Genomic DNA, 22,890 nt, shown 5'->3' on the forward strand with positions numbered 1-22,890 from the left:
TAAGAATAACTTGTACTATTTCTCTCCCAAATTTAGGTAACATTAATTTAATGTCCAAATTATATTATGTCTTCTAGATTTCCACAAAATTATCAGTCCAAGATTTTCAGTCCATTTTTTAAATGTTAGGGGAAGGACTACAGGCACAGCCCTAAACTGTTTCTTCCCCGAGTTTTGATTTATACACTATAAATAGTGTAAGAATAGTGTAAGTTCAGCGGAAGAATCCCCAAAGCTGTCATTGCTTACAAGCCAGAAGGGAGGAGAAGTATTGGCAGACCAAGAAAAAAGTGGGAGAATGTTTGAAGGCGGAACAGGTATTAATGTATACCCCTGTAAGAAGACGACGACGACACTATAAATAGTCCAAAAAGTAGGTTTTGTTCCAAACACTTGAATTCAGGTTCAATTTTCAGTCCAAACATTTGAAAACAGAAAAGTTCTAATTATTTAGATTATTTACAAACCAAATTGAATAACACTCATCACGTAGAACTGTGGAATATTGATTAACTTTGAATATTATGATATACCATCTCATGTCAACAAATCAGATTATTTTCCAGTCTTCTTGCGAGATACGATTGATCCAGACTTCTTGCGAGGTAAGCTAATTGATTACACAGCTGATCTCCCACACAAGCATACGCATCTTCTGTTATCGACAGACGACGAAATTATCATCTGTTTTTCCAAGGATGAATTATCCTTCTCATGTCCTTCAACGAGTTTTCCCAGAGATGGCACCTAGTGCAATCGTTTTTTGTATCATAAACCTACTTTGTTCCAAATTTCGTGAAAATCGTTGGAGCCGTTTTCGAGATCCGTTGAACATCATGAACATAATGTGCTTACATGATGAATACATAGCTGTGCTTAGTGAGAGAAGTTGTGTGTATTTTTGGGTTCAAAATTCCATAAAATAACTTGATTAATTCAATATAAAGTGATAATTAGGTGTTATATTTAAAATAGTTTGGTGTTTTAATTTCTCTAAATTCAAAATGTTTAGCTTATATATATATTTTTGGACGAGAATTGAACTTGAACGTTTTACAGTAGAAACATAACCTATTTTTTGGACATTTTATTGATTTATCAAAATTTTGGGAATGGAGTAGATTTGGGCCAAGCCTGTTGTTCCTTCTCAATCATATTTATATGATTTGTGATTCTGTCCACGAATAAATAAATAAATAATGAACATAGATAACCAGACATTATATTATGAAAATAATCAAATATAAAAATATAAACAGATATACAGAAATTGCTCGCTCAATATAATAGGATAATTGATTAGTTTAAACGAGAATGAACAGTTAATATTACATCAATAAACCTGTATCAGGTACCCTCTATAGAAGGCATTGACAAGACAGAGGATCGGCAACGTTGTTCTCCTACCTCTCTTCACTGTCATTATAACGTGGACCTCACTATAGCAATCCTTCCCAGTAACCTAGATATATCATGTTGGAAATCCAATATTATTTCAATATCAAAGGCTTCCGTGTACTCTCCAAGAGGGCTCGCATATTTCCCGTCAATATTATGAATATTATTGGAAGTTGAAAATTGTTTTCTGGAAGAAAATATCTGGAGAGGAAATGGAAATAACGCACACATATGCATGCACACACACTTGCATGCACACACATGCATGCACACACAAGCATGCACACACATGCATGCGCACACATACATGCACACACAGGGAGAGATGTGCTTGTCGACAGGAATGCTCAGCTCTCCTTGGGACGTAATCATAATAAACCCAACCGGACTAGTATGTCCTGTGTGGATTTCCAATGGGATTATTGGGATTCCAAGCCAACGCCTCTCCTCTCTCTCACACACCCACTCACTCTCTCTCTCTCTCTCTCTCTCTCTCTCTCTCTCGCTCGTACGCGTCATCACACGCACGCACGAGCTGACCCGTCGAGACCACGAACAAATGACGAAGCACGAACGCGCGCACGAAACAATTTTATTTCCAGCCGACTTTATTTGTCTGCACGACAACCCGTTACGCTTTTTTGATTTTATGATGCCAATAAATACATAGACAACGGCTCTCTGTTTCCCTCTACATCCGATCCAAACAGGCATATGATCGGTGCATATGCATATGTTGGCTCATCGATGAATCACGTGCACACACAAAAATGTCGCGCTCTCCAATAATGACCGGGTCGTATATGTTCGAATGCGGTCACCCAACTCTTTCTCTCGTCGCATTATTGGAGTTTTGTACTTGCAAACTCATCAAATCCCACTCCTCTCTCTGTTTTTCCCCCACTCTCTCACTCTCTCTTACTCAAATATCATCCATCTTCCTCCTCATTCTTTCTTTGTCTTTCTCGAATATCATCAAATTTACGACCTATCTTCTTTCAATCTCTCTCTCTTTCTCTCTTACTCGAATACCGTACATTTCATTTACTCTCTCTCACTCAAATATATTCATTCCACGTCCTATATTGATTTACTCTCTCTATCACTCAAATATCATCCACTCAATTTGACTCCTATGTCTTCCTCCACACACACTCTCTCTCTATCTCTCTCTCACTATCTCTCTCCCTCTCTCTCTCTTACTCTCTCACTCTATCTCTCTCTCTCTCTTTCTTCCTTCTTTAATTTATTCCTCTCTTTCTTCTTTTCTACTTCTATCGAAATGATCTATGGATTTTGAACTGACGTTTCTTCCGTTTTCACTTTTCAGTTTTCTCTTTTTTCTTATTGTATTATTTTCATTGATTCAAATTAGAAAGAAATTTTGTTTTTTTTCTTTCTCTCATTCGCTATTTGAAAATTTTAATTTTTTGTAAATATTGTTTTATTTTATCTTATAATCTTTGTTGTACAGTGTTTCAGTTTTACTTAGATTTGTATTGGAGGGTTAAGTGTAAGAGAGGGCCGGCTGCGCCCTAACTTCGCCCTTCTAGGTTCTTAATAAAGGCAGCTAATCAATCAATCAATAAATCAATCTCTCTGGTAGAGAGTTAGTGGGAAGGATATTTCGAATATTCTTTCCGAAGAAGAATATGTAGATGCATAACAATATTATCTATTTCATCTATAGTTATTACAAATTGTTTTTCTTCATATTATATACAGTTCAATAATTATTTTCCTGATTTATATTTTGTAAATTCATCTATAATTTTGCTATGTTGTAAGCTATTGTATATAAGTGTGTGTATAAGCCAGTATATATTGTAATCTACATAAATAAAATACTCAATCAATCTCTTCCTCTCTCTCTCTATCTATCTCTCTCGCTCTCTCTCCCTCTCTAATGTTATTTTAGTTATGAATCAGAATTGTATGGAGGGTTAAGTGTAAGAGAGGGCCGGCTGCGCCCCAACTTCGTCCTCCTGGGTTTTCGATAAAGGGGAACGATTCAATTCAATTCAATTTTTTCTCTCTCTCCAATTCAAATGTCATCCATCTCATGTCTCCTCATACTTTCTCTCTCTCTATCACTCAAACAACATTTATTCTACGTTGTGTACCAACACTCTCACGATCATTTCTCTATTAACCGGGAAATCAGTCTCCACGCTTTTCCATTCACTCATTCTAAGTCTCCACGCTCTTTAATCCCACTCACCACTCCAGATATATAGGAACAAAATTTGGATCTATATGTTACCTTGTAGAGATCTATCCTCCCCAATATCTTTTCCATTTGTTAGGAGATTCTCTGAAGAATCAATCGGTGGTTGAATATTACTGCAAAAGTTTTTTAACCAGATCACTCCCGTGTTATCGGATGGGCACGTTAAACTGTCGCTCCCGGCTGAAGTATGACAGTCGTATGACATTGACGGGTTAAATTATATATTCAGGCGGTGGGACCTTCCCGCAAGGGACTCCCCACCAACAAAAGCCATACGAATTTACTTTATTTACTTTACTGCAATAGTACCTTACGTCACATGGACGGCAAGGGGTCTTTTGCAGGCGAGAATGATGTTTCTAGTCGAGGCGTTAGCCAAGACTAGAATTTTATTCGATCACTGCAAAAGACATTCACGTCCATATAACTTACACTATTTTCCTTCATTATAATCTAAAGAATAATAAATTGAGAAATAGAAATCATTACCTGCTTGTGCTGACATTACTACATTCACTCTTTAAACATAACCTAGTTTACAAATTCCAAATCAGGAATTTTTGTGGAAGTTGACAAAACTTCCACCTGAAACGCTAAATGTGTTTTTTGTAGCAGTTCTGCTGTTCCTATTTCGGAATTAAGAAACATACTCGACTGTTAAGAAAAAATATGGTTTCATTACAGTTCATTACAGTAGTAATGAGAATCATATGTTTATTGTTCTGCAAACAGCTGTTTACCTGTTTGATTTCATGCATGGAAAACAGCTGAGACTGAATGACTATGACAAAATAGTTATTTGTATATCTGGAGTGAAAAGTACTGTTTTCTCTCCCTAAGGGAAAAGTTTGAAGCCCGAGGCGAAGCCGAGGGCAACAATTTTCCTGAGGGGGAAAAAACATTTTTCACTCGTGATATGAACAAAATTTTTCCCCCACCTACATTTTTATAAAAACTGCAAATAAAATAATCTTTAAAAACGTACGTGACCAAACAATGTGTTACAACATAATCTAAATCTAAACAGAAACAGCTGGCTTGTAATCACAGTTCTCCGCCGACAGCGCTATCTGTCGGCAAAAGTTGTGACAACTATTGGCGGCTCGACTACAACAATGATGAAGTTCCCGTTCCAAATTTGATTAGTTAACGAGGAATATGCTTTGGCTGGTATTTTGAATAACATGGAATATAGAAAAAATATATTTATACATTTTTATAGTATACTGATATGAAGGTTGTGATAATTTTGGCATGAAACATATATTTCATATATTGATCAAATGACTGGTTGAGGTATTGAATTTAGTTGGTTTTATGACTACTCTATATGCTTCCTCATCTGAGCTTAGACCTTCTAACCTATTTCAAATGTACGTTTTTAAAATAGAGATACTTCCCATGTTATTTAAATGGAGTTACTTTACGCTCTAGGAAGTTTTTCTGTTTTTTAGTACCGATAGCGAAAAAGTGACACTTTAGTATTATGTTCCAGGAAGTAAAGTAAGCACTTCAGACAGGAGGTGGAGGAAAAGAAACATTACAGTGAAACTTGAAGGATATTGAAAATTCAATGATATAAATTCCCATGATCGACTGGGGATTTCAAATATGGAGAAATAGAATATGTCTAGAACCACTTCCCTTTTTTTCCATACGATATGTACCTATGATAACATGTAATATCCTACTTTGATGATATGTAATATCCTTCTTGAAGTGGAAAACTAGTGAAAAATATCACATTCTCCATCCACAATGTGGGAAAGTTTTATGAACGTGTCACTCGCGGAATATCATAACATCTTTCTGCCTATAGTGTCTACGTTGTGGGGACATAAAATTGACAATAACTTGCCGCCTTCAAGCGGGCATCTATTCTAAATCCAGGCTAAGTTCTCTATCATTGAGGATAGAGCGAGACGTAACCATGGAATATTACAGTTTTCTCTTATCTTTCGACTTCATGGCTTCTTTCTCCACTGACACTGGTGGAATTATGATAAGCTTATCACTGGTAGCTGTATTTTACTGCAACTCAATGTTTCTCAGGGAAAGCCTACTGATAAAATGATTTTTAGTGTCAATTTAGTCTAGTGTGGGCTGATGTGGAGTACTCTCCAAATAAGGGGGTAGGGGTAATATTTATTCTTCAATACAAATATATATATATTCAGTTTCTAAAAAACACTTATTGACATGGGCTACTTTTAAATTGATAAAACAAAATAAATCTTATAGCACCCTTTATTTTTTGAAAAAACTTTAAAATAGTTGAACAACTAGTTTCGGTTCACACCATCTTCAGATTCTAAAATAGAATAAAATTCAATAACTGTTTACTAGTTAAACTTCGTTTTATATCAATTAGTAAACATTTATTGAATTTTGTTTTATTTAAGAACCTGAAGGTGGTGTGAACCGAAACTAGTTGTTCAACTATTTTGAAGTTTTGTTTTTAATGAAGGGTGCTATAAGATTTATTTTGTTCTATTGATTCAGTTTCTTGTATTCCAGTTTTCTTTCCTTGCCCTATTACCATAGGTAAGGGAAGTATTGCTTTCCAAAATAAATTGAGGTACCCCAATTTCTATACGTTTCAAGGTCCCCAGAGTCCAGAAAAGTGGTTTTTGGGTATTGGTCTGGGTGTGTGTGTGTGTGTGTGTGTGTGTGTGTGTGTGTGTTGTGTGTGTGTGTGTGTGTGTGTGTGTGTGTGTGTGTGTGTGTGTGTGTTGTGTGTGTGTGTGTGTTGTGTGTGTGTGTGGTGTGTGTGTGTGTGTGGTGTGTGTGTGTGTGTGTGTGTGTGTGTGTGTGTGTGTGTGTGTATGTGCGTCTGTGTACACGATATCTCGTCTCCCAATCAACGGAATGACTTGAAATTTGGAACTTGAGGTCCTTACACTATAAGTATCCAACACGAACAATTTCAATCAAATGCAATCCAAAATGACGGCAAAAATGGCGAAAATGTTGTCAAAAAAAGTTTTTTTCGCGATTTTCTCGAAAACGGCTCTAACGATTATGTTCAGATGTATAACTAAGATAGTCATTGATAAACTCTATCAACTGCAACAAGTCCCATATCTGTAGAAATTCCAGGAGCTTAGCCCCATCTATGCAAAGTTCAATTTTAGATTCCCAATTGTCAGTCTTCAGTTAGAATTTGAACAAAAAATTTCAAGTGGAAAGGATTCAGCATGAAAATCTCTTCAATTGATATTCAGTAACATTTTCACCTAAAAATGGAAATAAGCTCGAAATTCGAGAAAATGTGATTTTTCAATTGCAAACTTTTGGCAACTGTTGATTCTATTAAATCATTCACTATGAAGAGATAGCAGACCTCGTGTGTCTCCAGCGTTATAGTCCAGTCACCAGCTGGCTCAGATCTTAGAATAGTAGACTTGAGATGCGCGCGAACACTAGCGTCAGGTGATCAGTTTTCATAACTACAAGGAAAATTGTGTGAGTGCACCACACCAGATTTTATAGTATAGTATACTCAATTCAGTTTTAAAGTGTATTTTTGGTTGGAGAGACACAACACTCTGGATATTTATCTACTCTCGATTTTCAATTATATAAAATTTTGACTAGACTATGAGAGTTATTCATTCTTTTATTATTTATTATTCTACAAAGGCGGACTTTCTAGAAGTATTTTCAGCCTAGGTGATGATGATGGGATGAATGATAATACAATGAAGGTAGAGTTATGAATTAATAAAAATGATAGGTTATGCTATCCACTTGAATTGATTTGAATTCACTTTTTAGTCCAGAAATAAATAAACTAGAAATTTTGTATCTTGAATCTCAATTATCATCATTTCTTGACCCCAAAATGGGATAAAAGTCATCCATTTTCCGGATTTGAACATGTTATTAGCCCGATTTGGTGTACAACAATCAAATCTAAATAATCAAAAATATACATAATAGTGGACAATTTTTTAATGAAACATAACAGTAATATCCAGTTAATAGTATATTTCGCACCTAGGGCCGAAAATGAGATATTTCCGGCTCGAAATCGGTTTTTAAGTCCGAGGCCGTAGGCCGAGGACTAGAAAAGATTGAGAGCCGGAATACATTTTGCCCATGGTGCGAACGCTATTTTTCGCCACACCAAAAAAAAACTTCCAATATATAAGAAATTAAAAATAAATAAAATTCAAACAGCCTATTTTGATAGTTTGAATCTTGTTTATGACAACTTTCACTGTCAATTAATTTCAATATTACTAATTAATAATTTACAATAGTGACAATATTTTTATACTATTAATATTTCGAATAATTGTTTGAATTTTTATAGCTCGCGCTTTGCGCCTGGTGCAATATCTCATGGATAGATGGATGAATAGAATTTTCATTACTATTTTGAAATAATGTGATTAAAAAATTAATATAATTGCATATTTCACAGTTTTGTCTCAAAATATATCTAAAAAATTGATTGAAATTTAAATTACGGTAACTAATATAAAAAATAGCTAATAAAAGTCGAAATTCATCGACAAAAAAAAATGTCACTGACCGAGGTTCTAACCTAGATCATGTTTGTAATTCACTGAGCCTTGAGCTTTTGGGTACACGCCTTTACACTCTCGGCCATTGCATCTTTTGATCGAATAGGCCTGTAAGTCAGGTAACGTATGTAGGCTACTATAATATAGTGTAGCCTATAGCGGCAAACTTAAAGTCGGTTTGCCGGCATTTTCACAACAAAATATTGCTCTGAAAATAGTTAAATCATAGAGAAAACATTCGAAGATTCAATCTTGAGTGGGCCTAATGTTTTCTCTATATGGTTTGATATTGAAGAAAAATTATCTAAAAGTTTTAATAATGAATTACGGAAAAATTACTAGGAATTTTTAGTCAAGGCTGAGTTTCACCAGTAGGCTTACCTTAAACTTTAGATCTCTGCTGTATTTTCCTATTATTATTGTTGATTGTATTGCATTAAGAAGTGGAATTCGATAATAAAAAAGAAACAATTATTACTCTACCTTAATTTTAATATTGATACAATTATTGTACTTTGATTTCAAATTCGATTCTTCACTTTTAAAGACTTGCGATACGTACCTTTCTGACAATGGACAATGTAGCCAACATTATATTGTTGAGGCTATGGAGATATATCATCGTATTCTATTGTTTGATATCAAAAACACAATAATAAATATTAAATTATGAAACAGTAATTTATAAAATATATTATTATAGACATAATAGGTACCGCGATTCACGATACATAATTATATAGATTATTACAGTCATTATGAGATTATCTCTCTATGATTTTTGTGAGATCGGACACGATCAGCTGTTATTCAAGGTCATTTTACAGCCCTAGGGCTGTAAAGTTTTACCGGCCTGGTCGGAAAACAATCACTTTCGGCCTCCATATGACGCACGTAAACCAGCTCATTACATCCAAGTGTGGCGAAAAAGTAATTTCGTATGGCTTTTGTTGGTGGGGAGACCCTTGCGGGAAGGTCCCACCGCCTGAATATATAATTTAAGCCGTCAATGGGCCTTACGACTGTCATACTACAGCCGGGACCGACAGTTTAACGTGCCCATTCGATAACACGGGAGTGATCTGGTTAAAAATCTTTTGGTATTGAGAGGGTTTGAACCCGGGATCTCTATGCTGCTACGCAAGCACTCTATCCACTAGACCACGGATCACTCCAATATCCAGTTGATAATGGATAATTGAATTGAGAGAATATCGAGAACTATCAATTCACAGCGTGGGATTGAATTATTATTGTCGAATATTCATGTTTTGTTTCATACTCCACATTGAAGCATAGTGGATTCAGATTTTGATTCCTTTATCCACGTTTTCAACATAACAAAATTCAACTGACTATACGTGCTAGTATTTCAAATAACTATCAGTAACAGTAGAATAATATACCTATAGACTGATGATTGGTCATGAATACTTGAAATGATGACTCATTCCAAAACTTTTAGACAGTATCTTCGACACTACTTATCAGGGAGACAAAATGAAGACTAATTTTGATTTATTTCTCAAATCTGTTTTGTAAATCTCAATTATATTCTTCAAATACATATCTTACTTAGTATAACAGAGCAGAACAGAATTTGTTGTTTTATTTTTGAATATTGGTGATCTTCATCTTTGATGTAGAACATATAGTTGAATCTTAAATAGGCCTATACTGATTACAAGAGCAACATTTGTATGAAAATAGCATAAGAGAATAGAATTTTCTTTTTTTTTTCATGATATTGTAATGTTAAATTATAAAATATAATTATGTTATTAATATTACGATGTATATTAGTATCTTATGCTATCCAACATTCTAGAGATACACCATCCCTCATCACAAGCTTTGCTTAAAGAGGATGCAACAATATTATTTAGAATATGATATTTTATGTGAATATTCATTATTTTATAAATAATTTGTATTTTATGTTTGTAAGTATGAATTGTATATTAATTTTTGTTGACATTAATAAATTGAATTGAATTGAAAAAGACTGAAGAGTTTTCAATAGTATTCAGCGAAGAAATATGCGAAAGTTAAGGTATGAGACGGTGAAGTTTGAACCTTTAAGGTGCGTACAGATTTACGCGCCTCGAACATGAGCAATTCACTTTTAATCAGCTTAAGCCAAGCCTTTTATATTTATATGTTATACTGTTTCAGTAAAAATAAAGATATAGTCAGCTGATTAAAAGTGAATTGCTCATGTTCGCGGCGCGCATATCTATACACACCTTCAGATGTCCATTTCCAGGAAGGGTATCGAGGATACTCTCTCCTCTGGTGAATAGAGAGAGCTGTATGCTGCAGATTCAGTTGTTGCATAAGATGCAAAGAGTTTAACTTATAACTCTGAGTGGGAGGAGACTGTGAGAGGAGCTAGGCCAATGGCAGGCGTTCATGCCCTCGACCAATAGCAGTACTCGCCTACTAGTATAAATTCTGCTGCTCTTGTATTTAGTTTTAGTTTATCAGAGATTGACAATGGTGTAACAACCGAAACCGGTCTTTCTTATTATCAATAAATCAGTGGTTTTTTGACAATTTCTTAGTCTTTTTCATTCAATATGAATAATTACCACAATATCAACTTCTCAACTACACAAAAAGTGTAACTAATAACTTGTTAATATTTTCTCAAGGTGAACAATACACAGGAAGCTCAGAAGTAGCATTTTGTTTGTGTTTTCCAGTGGCACATGATGAGGAAAGTTTTAAAACCAGTATTTTTATGTTTTTTTGCAGGGGAACGAGTGGAATTGACATTGATTTACGTCGTGTTGACATCGACCAGTGTCCCCTCCCTCCTGGCAGCACCCAACTCAACATCTTTGCAGCCTCCGATAAGTGCAAGAAGAGAACTACTTATGTAAGTCCTTGAAAAAAATCCAATAATCCTTTTGACAGAATTCCTTTAATCACATATCCTTGAACCTTGTATTTATATTTTTCATATTTATTATTCATAGATGGAGCATATTTCTATCTCATTCACTAGAAAGGTTTCTATTTCATTCACAAGAACAGAACCAGTTATAATAAGAGAGCTTTACCAAATCTAATATAATCGTTTGATAGAATTTCTTCAATCACATATCCTTCCTTAACTCTTGTATTCATATTGTTCATATTTATTGCCCACCACTGATCTATATTTTCATATTTCATTGACCGAGCGAAGTGAGGAAAATTTTTGTGTGATATATATGAGGGAAAACACTGGACGGGAGTCAATAGAATTGATGGGAAGCAGTATGATAAGATGTAAAATGTTGGAGATATAAGATGATTCTTTTAGATGAATTGACAAACAAATACATACATCACAAATAAGCTATAATATTTATTGACCGAGCGAAGTCAGGTCCAAGATTCAAGTCGACGGTTTGGCATTTCTCTTTATGTTCATATGTTGCTCATTTACGGCGAAACGCGGTAGTAGATTTCCATGAAATTTGACAGGTATGTTCCTTTTGAATTGTGCGTCGACGTATATTCAAGGTTTTTGGGAATTTTCCATTTCAAGGATAATATAAAAGGGAAAGGAGCATCGTTCATATGCCAATATTAGAGTAAAAATCAGACTATAAAACTATTCTTCATAAATCAGCTGTGGACTATCTATAATACCACAGAATAGGTACAGAAAGGAAACTTGTAATCAATCGCCTATCCAACCAATGCTTTTTACATGACGCCAATACTGAACACGTCACGTGACCTTGGGAAGCTCCAATCCTGGTCTTCTGATTGGCTCGTGGCAGTGAACGAGATCAATTGATCCGGATCAATAGAGTGATCCGAACCTACCATCAATACTATTACAATGCGGCGCTTCCTAACAAGATGGCGGATTTTAGCGTCAGGATACTAGCCAAGTTTCCATACTGTATGTATACTGTGATAATACTACCCGTTCAAAAACATCAAACATCTTGAAAATGTATCTTCCCATCAACATTGAAGACAGTTGCAGCCAGACGTGATAACATCGGTCCCACTCACATTCCGGGACGACACGTCACGGTACGATAGGACAGAAAGCTCTATGTTTATTTAGGATTCTTTCTAGACATTTTAAATTAATATATTATTCATTAATTTTCAATAAAACATAACAACAGGTCAATGTAACTTACTGAGCGCGAGATCTACTGTTCACAGAACTACTAGTTCACTACAAAGGTTTCTATTCCATTCACAAGCAGAGAACCACTAATGTAAGAGATTTACCAAAACAGATAATCTTTTGATCGAATAATTTCCCCAATTACATATCCTTGTCTTGATATTTAGTATATTCATTGTTCATCGCTAGACTATATCAATTTCCTATTCACTTCGGAAGTTTCTATTTAATTCAACCTAACCCAACCTAACCTAACCCAACCTAACCTAACCCAACCTAACCTAACCTAACCTAACCTAACCCAACCTAACCTAACCTAACCCAACCTAACCTAACCTAACCTACTTATGATGTAGCACGACACTAGTAACCTCTTTCCGTATTCCGAATATCAACCGAATGTGGCACATTCGCATTTTTCATGTAATCCATGCATACATCATGGATTTTTGCAAAAATGATCGAAAATTAGAAACGCTCAAACTGTAAGGAATGATAGCACTTGACAAGAGACACAATAATATGTCATTACTTCGGCGAAATTCACTTCTATTCTTGAGTTTTAACCTTCCGGTAGTCGCGCCCTTCTCAATCACACGAGCAGTCGCGTGTTGTATTTTGTACAACATCCAATTTTACAAGTGTTATGTACTCTGTCTACTGTCAAAACATATTGATTAATTGTATAATTACTTTTTCCATCTTCTTGGATTATTTTACGCCTATGAACATTTGGATTATTACCATTTCATAGCCCAATAAGGTACATCAAGCAAAGCCATCAATTCTGTGTTATTGGTTCGTTTACAGTCCCCGTAAACAGTCTTTCCGTATCTTATGCACAGTCGCGACTAAATGGCACCTAAAGACTGAACCATTGCTCGGTTGATACTGCAACTCAGTGGAGTGATGGGGGAAAGTTTTGGAATGCATAGGTGACTCATTCACTGACAAAAACGTTTTGACGTTTAGAATTTTAACATGAGTATAATTTGTGGATTCAAGTGAATTTTCTTTGTGATTGTGAAGGAAGATTTTTGTTCTGATTTGTATTTTGAAATTAATTAATCAGATAAATTCAATATTATTGTAGTAAATACATTTTTGGGACTCGAAATAGTGTGTGAATTAAGTTATCATTTACATAACCTCTAGACTGTGTATTCCAAATTAAGGTTTAAAGCAGTTTTGGGCGAATGCCTGTTGTTTTTGCCTTTATTGTATCTATTGTCTATGAATAAATGAAATGAAAAAACCCATTCAATAGGTTTGAGCAGCAAAATAACTGACACTGTTGTACTTTTTACAACAGCGCGACTGTCGGAAAGTTAAGTGAACGACTTATTGCATTGTAGAATATAAATGAGATGCACAGTTTGGAGTCTATAGTGTAATGTTGAAGAAGTCTCTGCCTTGACTTATTGTCAGTGACTGTCGCTTGGGGAGGTTTGGGGGTTATATTGTTGGGGGGGGGGTCGAACTGGACCCTGGACAGTTTCTATTCGGCTACTGTCACTTATGTAGAGCATTCCCAGCCATATATTTTATCTTGTGGCCGCTTTTTTACCTTCAGCATCCGTTTATCGTGAGCTGCCAAAATCTTTCATGCAAAGTGTGAGAGTGGAAGAGAAAGAGATTGTGAGAGAGTGAGAGACAGAGAGGGAGAAAATGAGAGAGATTGACGGAGAGTGAGGGAGAGTGAGAGGTACAGAGAGGGAGAGAATGAGAGTGAGAGACAGTGAGAGAGTTACAGAGAGATAGGGAGAGAAAGTGAGAGATTCTTTCTTCCTTTTTATTGAGAGAGAGAAAGAGTGAGTGAATGAGTAAGAGAGATAGAGAGAGTGAGAAAGAGTGATTGTGAGACAGAAGCATGTTCATGCAGCTTTCATGCAAAGTGCGAGAGAGAGAGAGGGTGAGAGGGAGATTAAGTGAGAGAGAGTCAGAGAGTGTGTGAGAGAGTGTGTGAGAGTGAGTGAGAAGCATGTACACGCAGCTTTCATGCAAAGTGCGAGAGAGAGAGGACGAGAGTGACTCGAGAGAGAGGACGAGAGACAGAAGCATGTTCATGCAGCTTTCATGCAAAGTGCGAGAGAGAGAGAGGGTGAGAGGGAGATTAAGTGAGAGAGAGTCAGAGAGTGTGTGAGAGAGTGTGTGAGAGTGAGTGAGAAGCATGTAAACGAAGCTTTCATGCAAAGTGCGTGAGAGAGATATTATGATAGAGTGAGATAGTAAGATAGAGTGAGAGAAAAATAGACAGAGAAAGATAGACAGAGAAAGAGTCAGAGAGTGAGTGTGTGAGAGAGAAAGAGAGTGAGTGAGAGAGATTGAGAGTGAGAGAGAGTGAGAGAGAAGCTGGTTCATGCAGCTCTCATGCAAAGTGCGAGAGATTGATTGATTGATTGATAGATTGATTGAGTACTTTATTTATGTAGATTACAATATATACTGGCTTATAAATTATATACAATAACTTACAATACAGCAAAATTTTAGATGAATTTACATAATAAAGACTAAGAAAATAATTATTGAACTGTATATGATATGATAAAGAAATTTGTAATATAATAACTATAGATAATAATTATATTGTTATGCATCTACATAAATTGGCGGAGCTTTGGACATATCAATGTCCATTCTTCGGAAAGAATATTAAAAATATCCTCCCCACCAACTCTCTACCAAAAGTGACAGTGAGTGAGACAAAGAGAGATAGTAAGAGAGTGAGAGAGAGTGTGAGAGAGACGCACGTTAATGCAGCTTTCATGCTAAGTGCGAGAGAGAGAGTGACAGAGAGTGAGAGAAAGAGAGATGGTAAGAGAGTGAGAGAGAGAAAATGTCTGAGAGAGACGCATGTTAATGCAGCTTTCATCCTAAGTGCGAGAGAGAGAGAGAGTGACAGAGAGTGAGAGAAAGAGAGATAGTACGAGAGTGAGAGAGAGTGATAGTTAGAGAGTGAGTGATATAGAGTGATGGAGAGATAAAGAGAGTGGGAAGCATTTACACGCACCTTTCATGCAAAGTACCAAATTAGATTGGATTAAGGTGCGTACAGATATACGCGCCGCGAGCATGAGCAATTCACTTTTAATCATCTGACTATTTCTGTATTCTTACAGAAACGGTAAGATACAGATATAAAATGCTTGGCATCAGCTGATTAAAAGTGAATTGCTCATGTTCGCGGCGCGTATATCTGTACGCACCCTTAGATTAGATTTCTCTATTTATGTATGTTACAATATTTACGAGAGATTAGATTAGATTAGATTAGAGAGAGAGAAAGAGAGACTCTCATGAAATCGAAGCTTCCATGCAAAGTGCGTGGGAGAAAGATTGAGAGTGTGAGAGAGAGAAGCATGTACACACAGCTTTCATACAAAGTGCAAGAGAGAGATAAAGATAGACTCGCACATAAACGAAGCTTCCATGCAAAGTGTGTGAGAGAAAGATTGAGATTGATTGATTGAGTAGGTACTTTATTTATGTAGATTACAATTATATATACTGGCTTATACACTAATATACAATAGCTTACAATACAGCAAAATTATAGATGAATTTACATAATATAGACTAAGAAAATAATTATTGAACTGTATATGATATGAAAAAGTAATTTGTAATATAATAACTATAGATAATAATTATATTGTTATGCATCTACATGAATTGGCGGAGCTTTGGACATATCAATGTCCATTCTTCGGAAAGAATATTAAAAATATCCTCCCCACTAACTCTCTACCAAAACGTTAATTTAATTAATTAAACTGAGGATTTATTTATTAATGGAAATATTGTAAAAGTTTTAATTAATATGAATATTTAAGAGAAAAAAAAACAGAAAATTGATAGAGTAAAATAATTATATAGGTAGATAAGATCAAATTATTGATTAATAAAATGAAGTAGGCTGAAAGTAGATCAGGGTAATCAACTTTCAGTAATATACAGCAGTATGCAGTGGATAATTGAAATAACATGAGTTTATATAATATAAATACTGTATATACAATTCTTCTATAACAGGTTTAGAGGTTTTTATTTGTGGGATGGGTGGGGGATGGTTGTCATGTGATTGTTCTAGAGCCGCTCTAGAGCCTAGGGTTCTTGTGAGAGAGTGAGAGAGAGAAGCCTGTACACGCAGCATTCATACAAAGTGCGAGAGAGAGATAGTATGATAGAATGAGAGAGAGATAGACAGAGAAAGATGGAGTGAGAAAGAGAGTGAGTGAGATGAAGCGAGAGTGAGGAGAGAGTGTGTGTGAGAGAGAGGGAGGGACATTTCATGCAAAGTGCGTAAGAGAGATAGTATGATAGAGTGAGAGAGAGTTTAACAGAGATTGATTGATTGATTGAGTACTTTATTTATGTAGATTACAATATATACTGGCTTATACACTTATATACAATAGCTTACAATACAGCAAAATTAAAGATGAATTTACATAATATAGACTAAGAAAATAATTATTGAACTGTATATGATATGAAAAAGTAATTTGTAATTTAATAACTATAGATAATTATATTGTCATGCATCTACATAAATTGGCGGAGATTTGGACATATCAATGTCCATTCTTCGGAAAGAATATTAAAAATATCCTCCCCACTAACTCTCTACCAAAGAGTGAGAGAGATAGGCTGAGAGAGAGAGTGAGATAGAGTGAGAGAGAGGAGGGAGTATGTGTGAGAGAAAGAGAGAGACATGTACATGCAGCTTTCATGCAAAGTGTGAGAGAGAGATGCATGTTCATCCAGCGACCTTCCATGCAAAGTGCGAGAGAGAGTCCCATGAACACTGTCTTTGTTGTCTGGTGTGAAACGCCAAATGATATTACCGCCATTCCCAGCTGCGAGTCCTTTTTCAAGCCGCCCTGGTCTGTTCTTTACCGAATATATATAATGTATTCTTTTCAGTCGTCTCCGACAGAGCCCAGACATGTCAGGCCGAAATTGTGTTAGGCGATGCAATGTCCCTTCTTTAGAATTCCACAGCACTCATAGATTTGGTAGCAAGATGCACGTATGGTCTGCGTAGAGAAAATTGAAATAGTAAGAAAAGATGTATGTTTAACAAGATGCATGTATGGTAAACATTGAAGAGATTTAAATCGTGAAAAAATTGAAATCGTGAGAAAAAATTGAAATCATATACGTGAAGATTGTGTGAGTAGGTTGGAATATGTTGCTATTATTCCTGCATGTTTGCAATTATTTGGCATTCATTGGTTTAAGGTGTCGCTCCGACGCTGCCACTAGACGAATGGAATAAAATTATGTGATAAGCAGGGAGTACAGAATGTAATGAGATTATAGAATGTGATGAGATTATAGAATATAATAATATTATAGAATATAATAATATCATAGAATATAATCTATTTATATAAAATCGAAATGGTACTCACTCACTCACTCGCAGAACTAAAAATCTACTGCACCAAAAACGTTCAAATTTGGTAGGTATGTTCAGTTGGCCCTTTAGAGGCGCACTGAGAAATCTTTAGGCAATATTTCAACTCTAAGGGTGGTTTTTAAGGGTTTAAAGTTCGTCTTTTAGCATGTATATTCTTCTTATTCTCTTAATTATAATTGAAAAATGTCCATAGCATATTATGTTACCATAGAACTATAATCTAGAAAGAGTACCTCTTCGAAACAGTTGTTAACTGGTTACTAAATTGATATTTTTTTCAGGTTGGCATTAAGTTGAGTTGACTTTGTTAGGTTGGCACCAAGTTGAGGATTGAAATGCATTTATCGCGGAAAAATTGATTGGGCACTGCTACTTCAATCAGAGCTATTCCTGGGAATATTATATTAGGCCTACTGGCCGTCAGGCTCGCTTCGCTCGCCATATCCGTTTAGTCTGGACCCCTGACTGGATCGTTCTAAAAAATGATAAAAATGCTCAAATGAAAAATGCTGATCTCATTCTTGGACGATTCAGTCGGGGGTCCTGGCTAGACGGATACGGCGAGTGAAGCGAGCCTGACGACTAGTATAATAATATTCCTAGAGATGTCCTAGAAATTTCTACCACTCAAATGCTTTTCGTCATAATAAACACCCAACTCAAATGATATTCCAAGAGATGTATTTACACTGACACATCTTAATAAATGATGATTAAAGTTAATAAATGATTAGAGACAGTTGTTGATCAAGATGAGGTGAGACTTATTTTCCTGTCTAACCAAGAAATAACCCTCTCTCCTCCATCTCAGAAGCCAGGTACTCGCTCACAAGATGGGATAAAAAGCTATTTGAATCCTGTTCAAAGTCGTCAACTTTGAACAGAACTTTTCAAAAGAAGCTGATTAAACAAAATTCAAATACAAGATTACAAAATCCCCATTTTGTTTGTGAGTAAACTTCGGCCTTGCAAGTTGTCCGTGGACATTATCCACGTGCTCTACCCTTCCGAGATTTATTTATCTATCATCCACGAGATGACTAACTTATTTTCAAAGAGAATTTCAAAATTAAATGGAAATGCATGGAAAGTAATCAGGGAATGGGGAGAAACATCGGCCACCCCTTGGAAGGAGATTAATTTTCTCTTGTCACCTTTATGGGATGAAAGGTCTTGAAATGTTTGTCATAAGTCATTACAAAATCTAGAGTGGTTCAATCAAGGGAGATGATTGATATGGTTAATTGAGGGGAGCTGTGATCTGACTAATCTGCCCCAAATTGTAGATAATCCTGAAACGATTAGATCTATTCAACGCTTTTGATCTGTGACTCTTAAATTCAGTTGAAAAGGTAAGAGAAAGGACTATAGTGAGGTCCACGTTATAATGGCAGTGGATAAAGATAGAAAAACAGTGTTGCCTTACCTCTGCCTTGATTGATTTATATTTCTACATTGTCATTAACAGATTTGGCATCGTTGCAAAGCTAGAAAAGGATAGTACTATCTGCTTGGTCGAATGATAGACAAGGATAGCAACATCAAAGTTAATCAAATACTGTAATTATAACGTGGATCTCATTATAACCACTTTTATAACTTTGATGATACAGAAAATCTTTAAAAGAAATTTATCAATGATGTTGATGATGGTTATGATGATGATGATTATGACAATGATGGAAATGACTTCTTTTCTGCGCACCTCCAATTATAATCAGAAAAATATACAGATGAATGCAATATATTTATCAGCAATTGAATTTCTTTCAGTTCTCGAGTCAAGTAATTTTCTCTCTAGTAATCGAATATGGTATATAATGAGGTCCTTGTTATAATGGCAGTGGAGAAAGAAGGGAGAACAGCGATGCCGATTTTCCTCCCTGCTACTGCCTTCAATGGAAGATAGCAGATATCTGATGTAAAATTGCCTGTCCATTCTTGTTTGGAATAATCAATCACTCATTCATCAAGAGGATATACTTTTGAAAATGAAAATGACAAACTTTTATCATTGAGATCGGATATTTTGTTACTCTCATTACAGTCTACAATCTCAATACATTCTTTAATCTCATTACATTCTATAATTTCATTACATTCTATAATTTCATTACATTCTATAATTTCATTACATTGTAAAATATTACTAGCCGTTAGGCTCGCTTCGCTCGCCATGTCCGTTTAGCCAGACGTTTAGTGCATTTTTCATTTGTAGGAGGATCATATGTTAGGACGATCCAGTCGGGGGTCCAGACTAAACGGATATGGAGAGCGAAGCGAGCCTGACAAGTAGTGATAGAATATTCCTAGGAATAGCTATGATTGAAGTAGCAGTACCCAATCAATTTTTCCGCGATAAATGCATTTCAATCTTCAACTTGGTGCCAACCTGACAAAGTCGACTCAACTTAATGCCAACATGACAAAATTATTGATAATTTAGTTACCAGTTAACAACTGTCTCGAAGAGATACTCTCTTTAGATTATAGTTCTATATTAACGTATGGATTGGACATTTTTTAATTATGATTAAAAGAATAAGAAGAATATACATGCTAAAAGACGAACTTTAAACCCTTAAAAACCACCCTAAGAGTTGAAATATTGACAAAAGATTTCTTAGTGCGCCTCTAAAGGGCCAACTGAACATACCTACCAAATTTGAACGTTTTTGGTCCGGTAGATTTTTAGTTCTTCGAGTGAGTGAGTGAGTGAGTGAGTGAGTGAATGAGTCAGTCAGTGAGTGAGTGCCATTTCGCTTTTATATTTATAGATTAATGTGTATTATGCCAAGCAACAATACTGGTTTCCGTTATTAGAGGTTTCAATGTGATAAGAAGGGTTCGATCAATCTTTGATGCAGAGAAGAATATTAACTTATGCACGTACAGGATAGAAAATTTACGCATCTTCACTTCTGAACTACTGGACTGATTAACATGAAATTTTGCATATCGATTCCTACTTTATCGAGGATGGCCTACTTCGAATTCATCAAGATTTCAGTAGGTCAAGTTTTCAGTTTCTCAAGTTTCCATACAGACCCTTGTGGGTTACCTTAAAGTATGCAAATAACAAATATGACGAATTTCATTTTACCGTCAATCAACAGCCTCTTAATAAAGACTGGACACAACAGGATCTCGCGATTTTACAAAAATAGTTTAGAATTATTTCATGCTCTAGGAGCTCAGGAATTGCTTTATTCCTTCTATAGTGAGGTCCACGTTATAATGGCAGTGGAGAAAGATAGCAGAAGAAAGTTGCCGATCCTCTGTCTTGTCAAAGCCTTCTACGGTAGCAGATACAGGTTTGTTGATGTAATATTGAATGTTCATCCTCGTTTGAAATAATCAATTATATTTTATCAAGCAAGAAATTATATTTTTCAATAATTTCATGATGAGTTCTCATAACAAGGATGAGATACTTTTGTTAATTGATTATCAATTCTACATTGTTAAAGGACGATCTGACAACAGAGCGAAGCGAGAAAGAAATTGAAATTGAAATTAAAATTTATTCTTCCAAAAAATACATTAAATTACAATATATTACAATGTATAACTGAAAATGGTGGAAAATTATTGCTTCAAACAACCCCTGAGTTACTACAGTGTGGGGTCGTTCATGTTTCATATGCATTTTTTATTCTCTTGAATATTATGGTTACATTGTTAAACAAATATAAGAATTAAACAAAAATAAAACAGCAGAGCTCTGCATGGATAGAAACTTGAATATAAACTATAAATATAATGCCTTCAATATGAAGAGTAAATATGATCAGATCCAGTACTAGAAACTATCAAGTTAAAATCTGAACAATAATGAGAGAGAATGCCAAATAAAACTGAAATTAGATAAAGCTATGAAATATAAGAAATACATTTAGCTGAATTGAACTCTTGAGCTTAAATAATGCAATCTGGTAATTTGAGTGTGTTGAAATGCCATACATACATAATAAAATTACTAAATTAATCTACTGAGATAAAATTTATTGAAACAATGTTTCCACTTAGATAGAGGTATCCAAGAGATATTCAAGAGGTATCCAAGAGGTATTCCAAGAGATAGAGGTATCCACTTTGTTTAATGATAGACAAGGATAGCAATACCATTGCTAATCAAACACTGCCATTATAACGTGAACCTCACTATAGTCATTCCACCGTTTGTTAACTGGGGTATGACACAACAATGCAAGCTTATCAATCTTGAGGCTTCCAGGTTCTATTAAAACAATCAAGGATTGATATTTGTAGATTGATTGTTCCTGATTGACATTTTTCGAAATCATCCATTCCAAATTGAATAAAATTCATTCAATTCCACATTCCATAATTGAATCGTCAGTTACAGATGTTACGGAAGTAATTTTCTGAGAACCACTTTTTGTAAATCTCTTTTTGACAGGATGATGGTCTGTTTTAATTGAAATTTCATAGCTAACGAAGTCATCATTTAGAAGCGAATGGAAAAAGGCCTGTTCAGTGATACGAACAGAAACGACGAGGGGATTGATTCTAATTGTTTCGCTCCTGCCCACTCACTTGTTATATTCGTGTTACAATAAGTCCAGTTACACACACATCGATTTCTGAGCGTACGATGTTTACCGTCCTTATCACGGTAGGCATGTATGGGGATGTCAAGAAATCTTACGTCCAAAAATCGATGTGAATGTAACTTTCTTAAGAGGCATTCTTATTTATTGATAATATTTAATCTCATTACTCTCCCACATGCCATGAACAATACAGAATATCGGCGCTTCGAGCTTCGCTCGTTATTTATTTATTGATAAACAGAACACAATTCTTCAAAATGATTGAGGAGAGACTAACAGACACAGCCCAAAACTGTTTCTTCCCCGAATTTTCACTTAAGGTGTGTACAGATATACGCGCCTCCAACACGCTCCCCGCACGCCCCGCACCTGCTCCGCAATCGCTCCGATCATGAACGTTACGCGAGATGTTACGCCATGGTTCGATTGAGGTTCGAAATATGTTCGAAGGATGATCGATCGCGCGCTTGTTGTATTGTTGACTTCGCTACAATCTAACCTCACAAATGTGAAACGTCCAATCCAGCTGATCGGGTGACAAAACTAAATAAAATAATCTGACCAGGGGATTGCTGGGTAGTCTA

The 22,890-nt window shown here is 35.5% G+C and overlaps 1 protein-coding gene across 1 annotated transcript in view; it reads left to right on the forward strand.

The window, feature by feature from the left end:
• The window catches only part of LOC111053690 (probable G-protein coupled receptor CG31760), a 463,503-nt gene that overhangs the window by 151,415 nt on the left and 289,198 nt on the right, over positions 1–22,890 (forward strand). Inside the window, 1 exon segment of the mRNA XM_039419962.1 lies at positions 10,918–11,041. Within this exon segment, the coding sequence (XP_039275896.1) occupies positions 10,918–11,041 (124 nt within the window).

This window comes from Nilaparvata lugens, chromosome 2 (genome assembly GCF_014356525.2).
Source record: "Nilaparvata lugens isolate BPH chromosome 2, ASM1435652v1, whole genome shotgun sequence".
Lineage (NCBI taxonomy): Eukaryota > Metazoa > Arthropoda > Insecta > Hemiptera > Delphacidae > Nilaparvata > Nilaparvata lugens.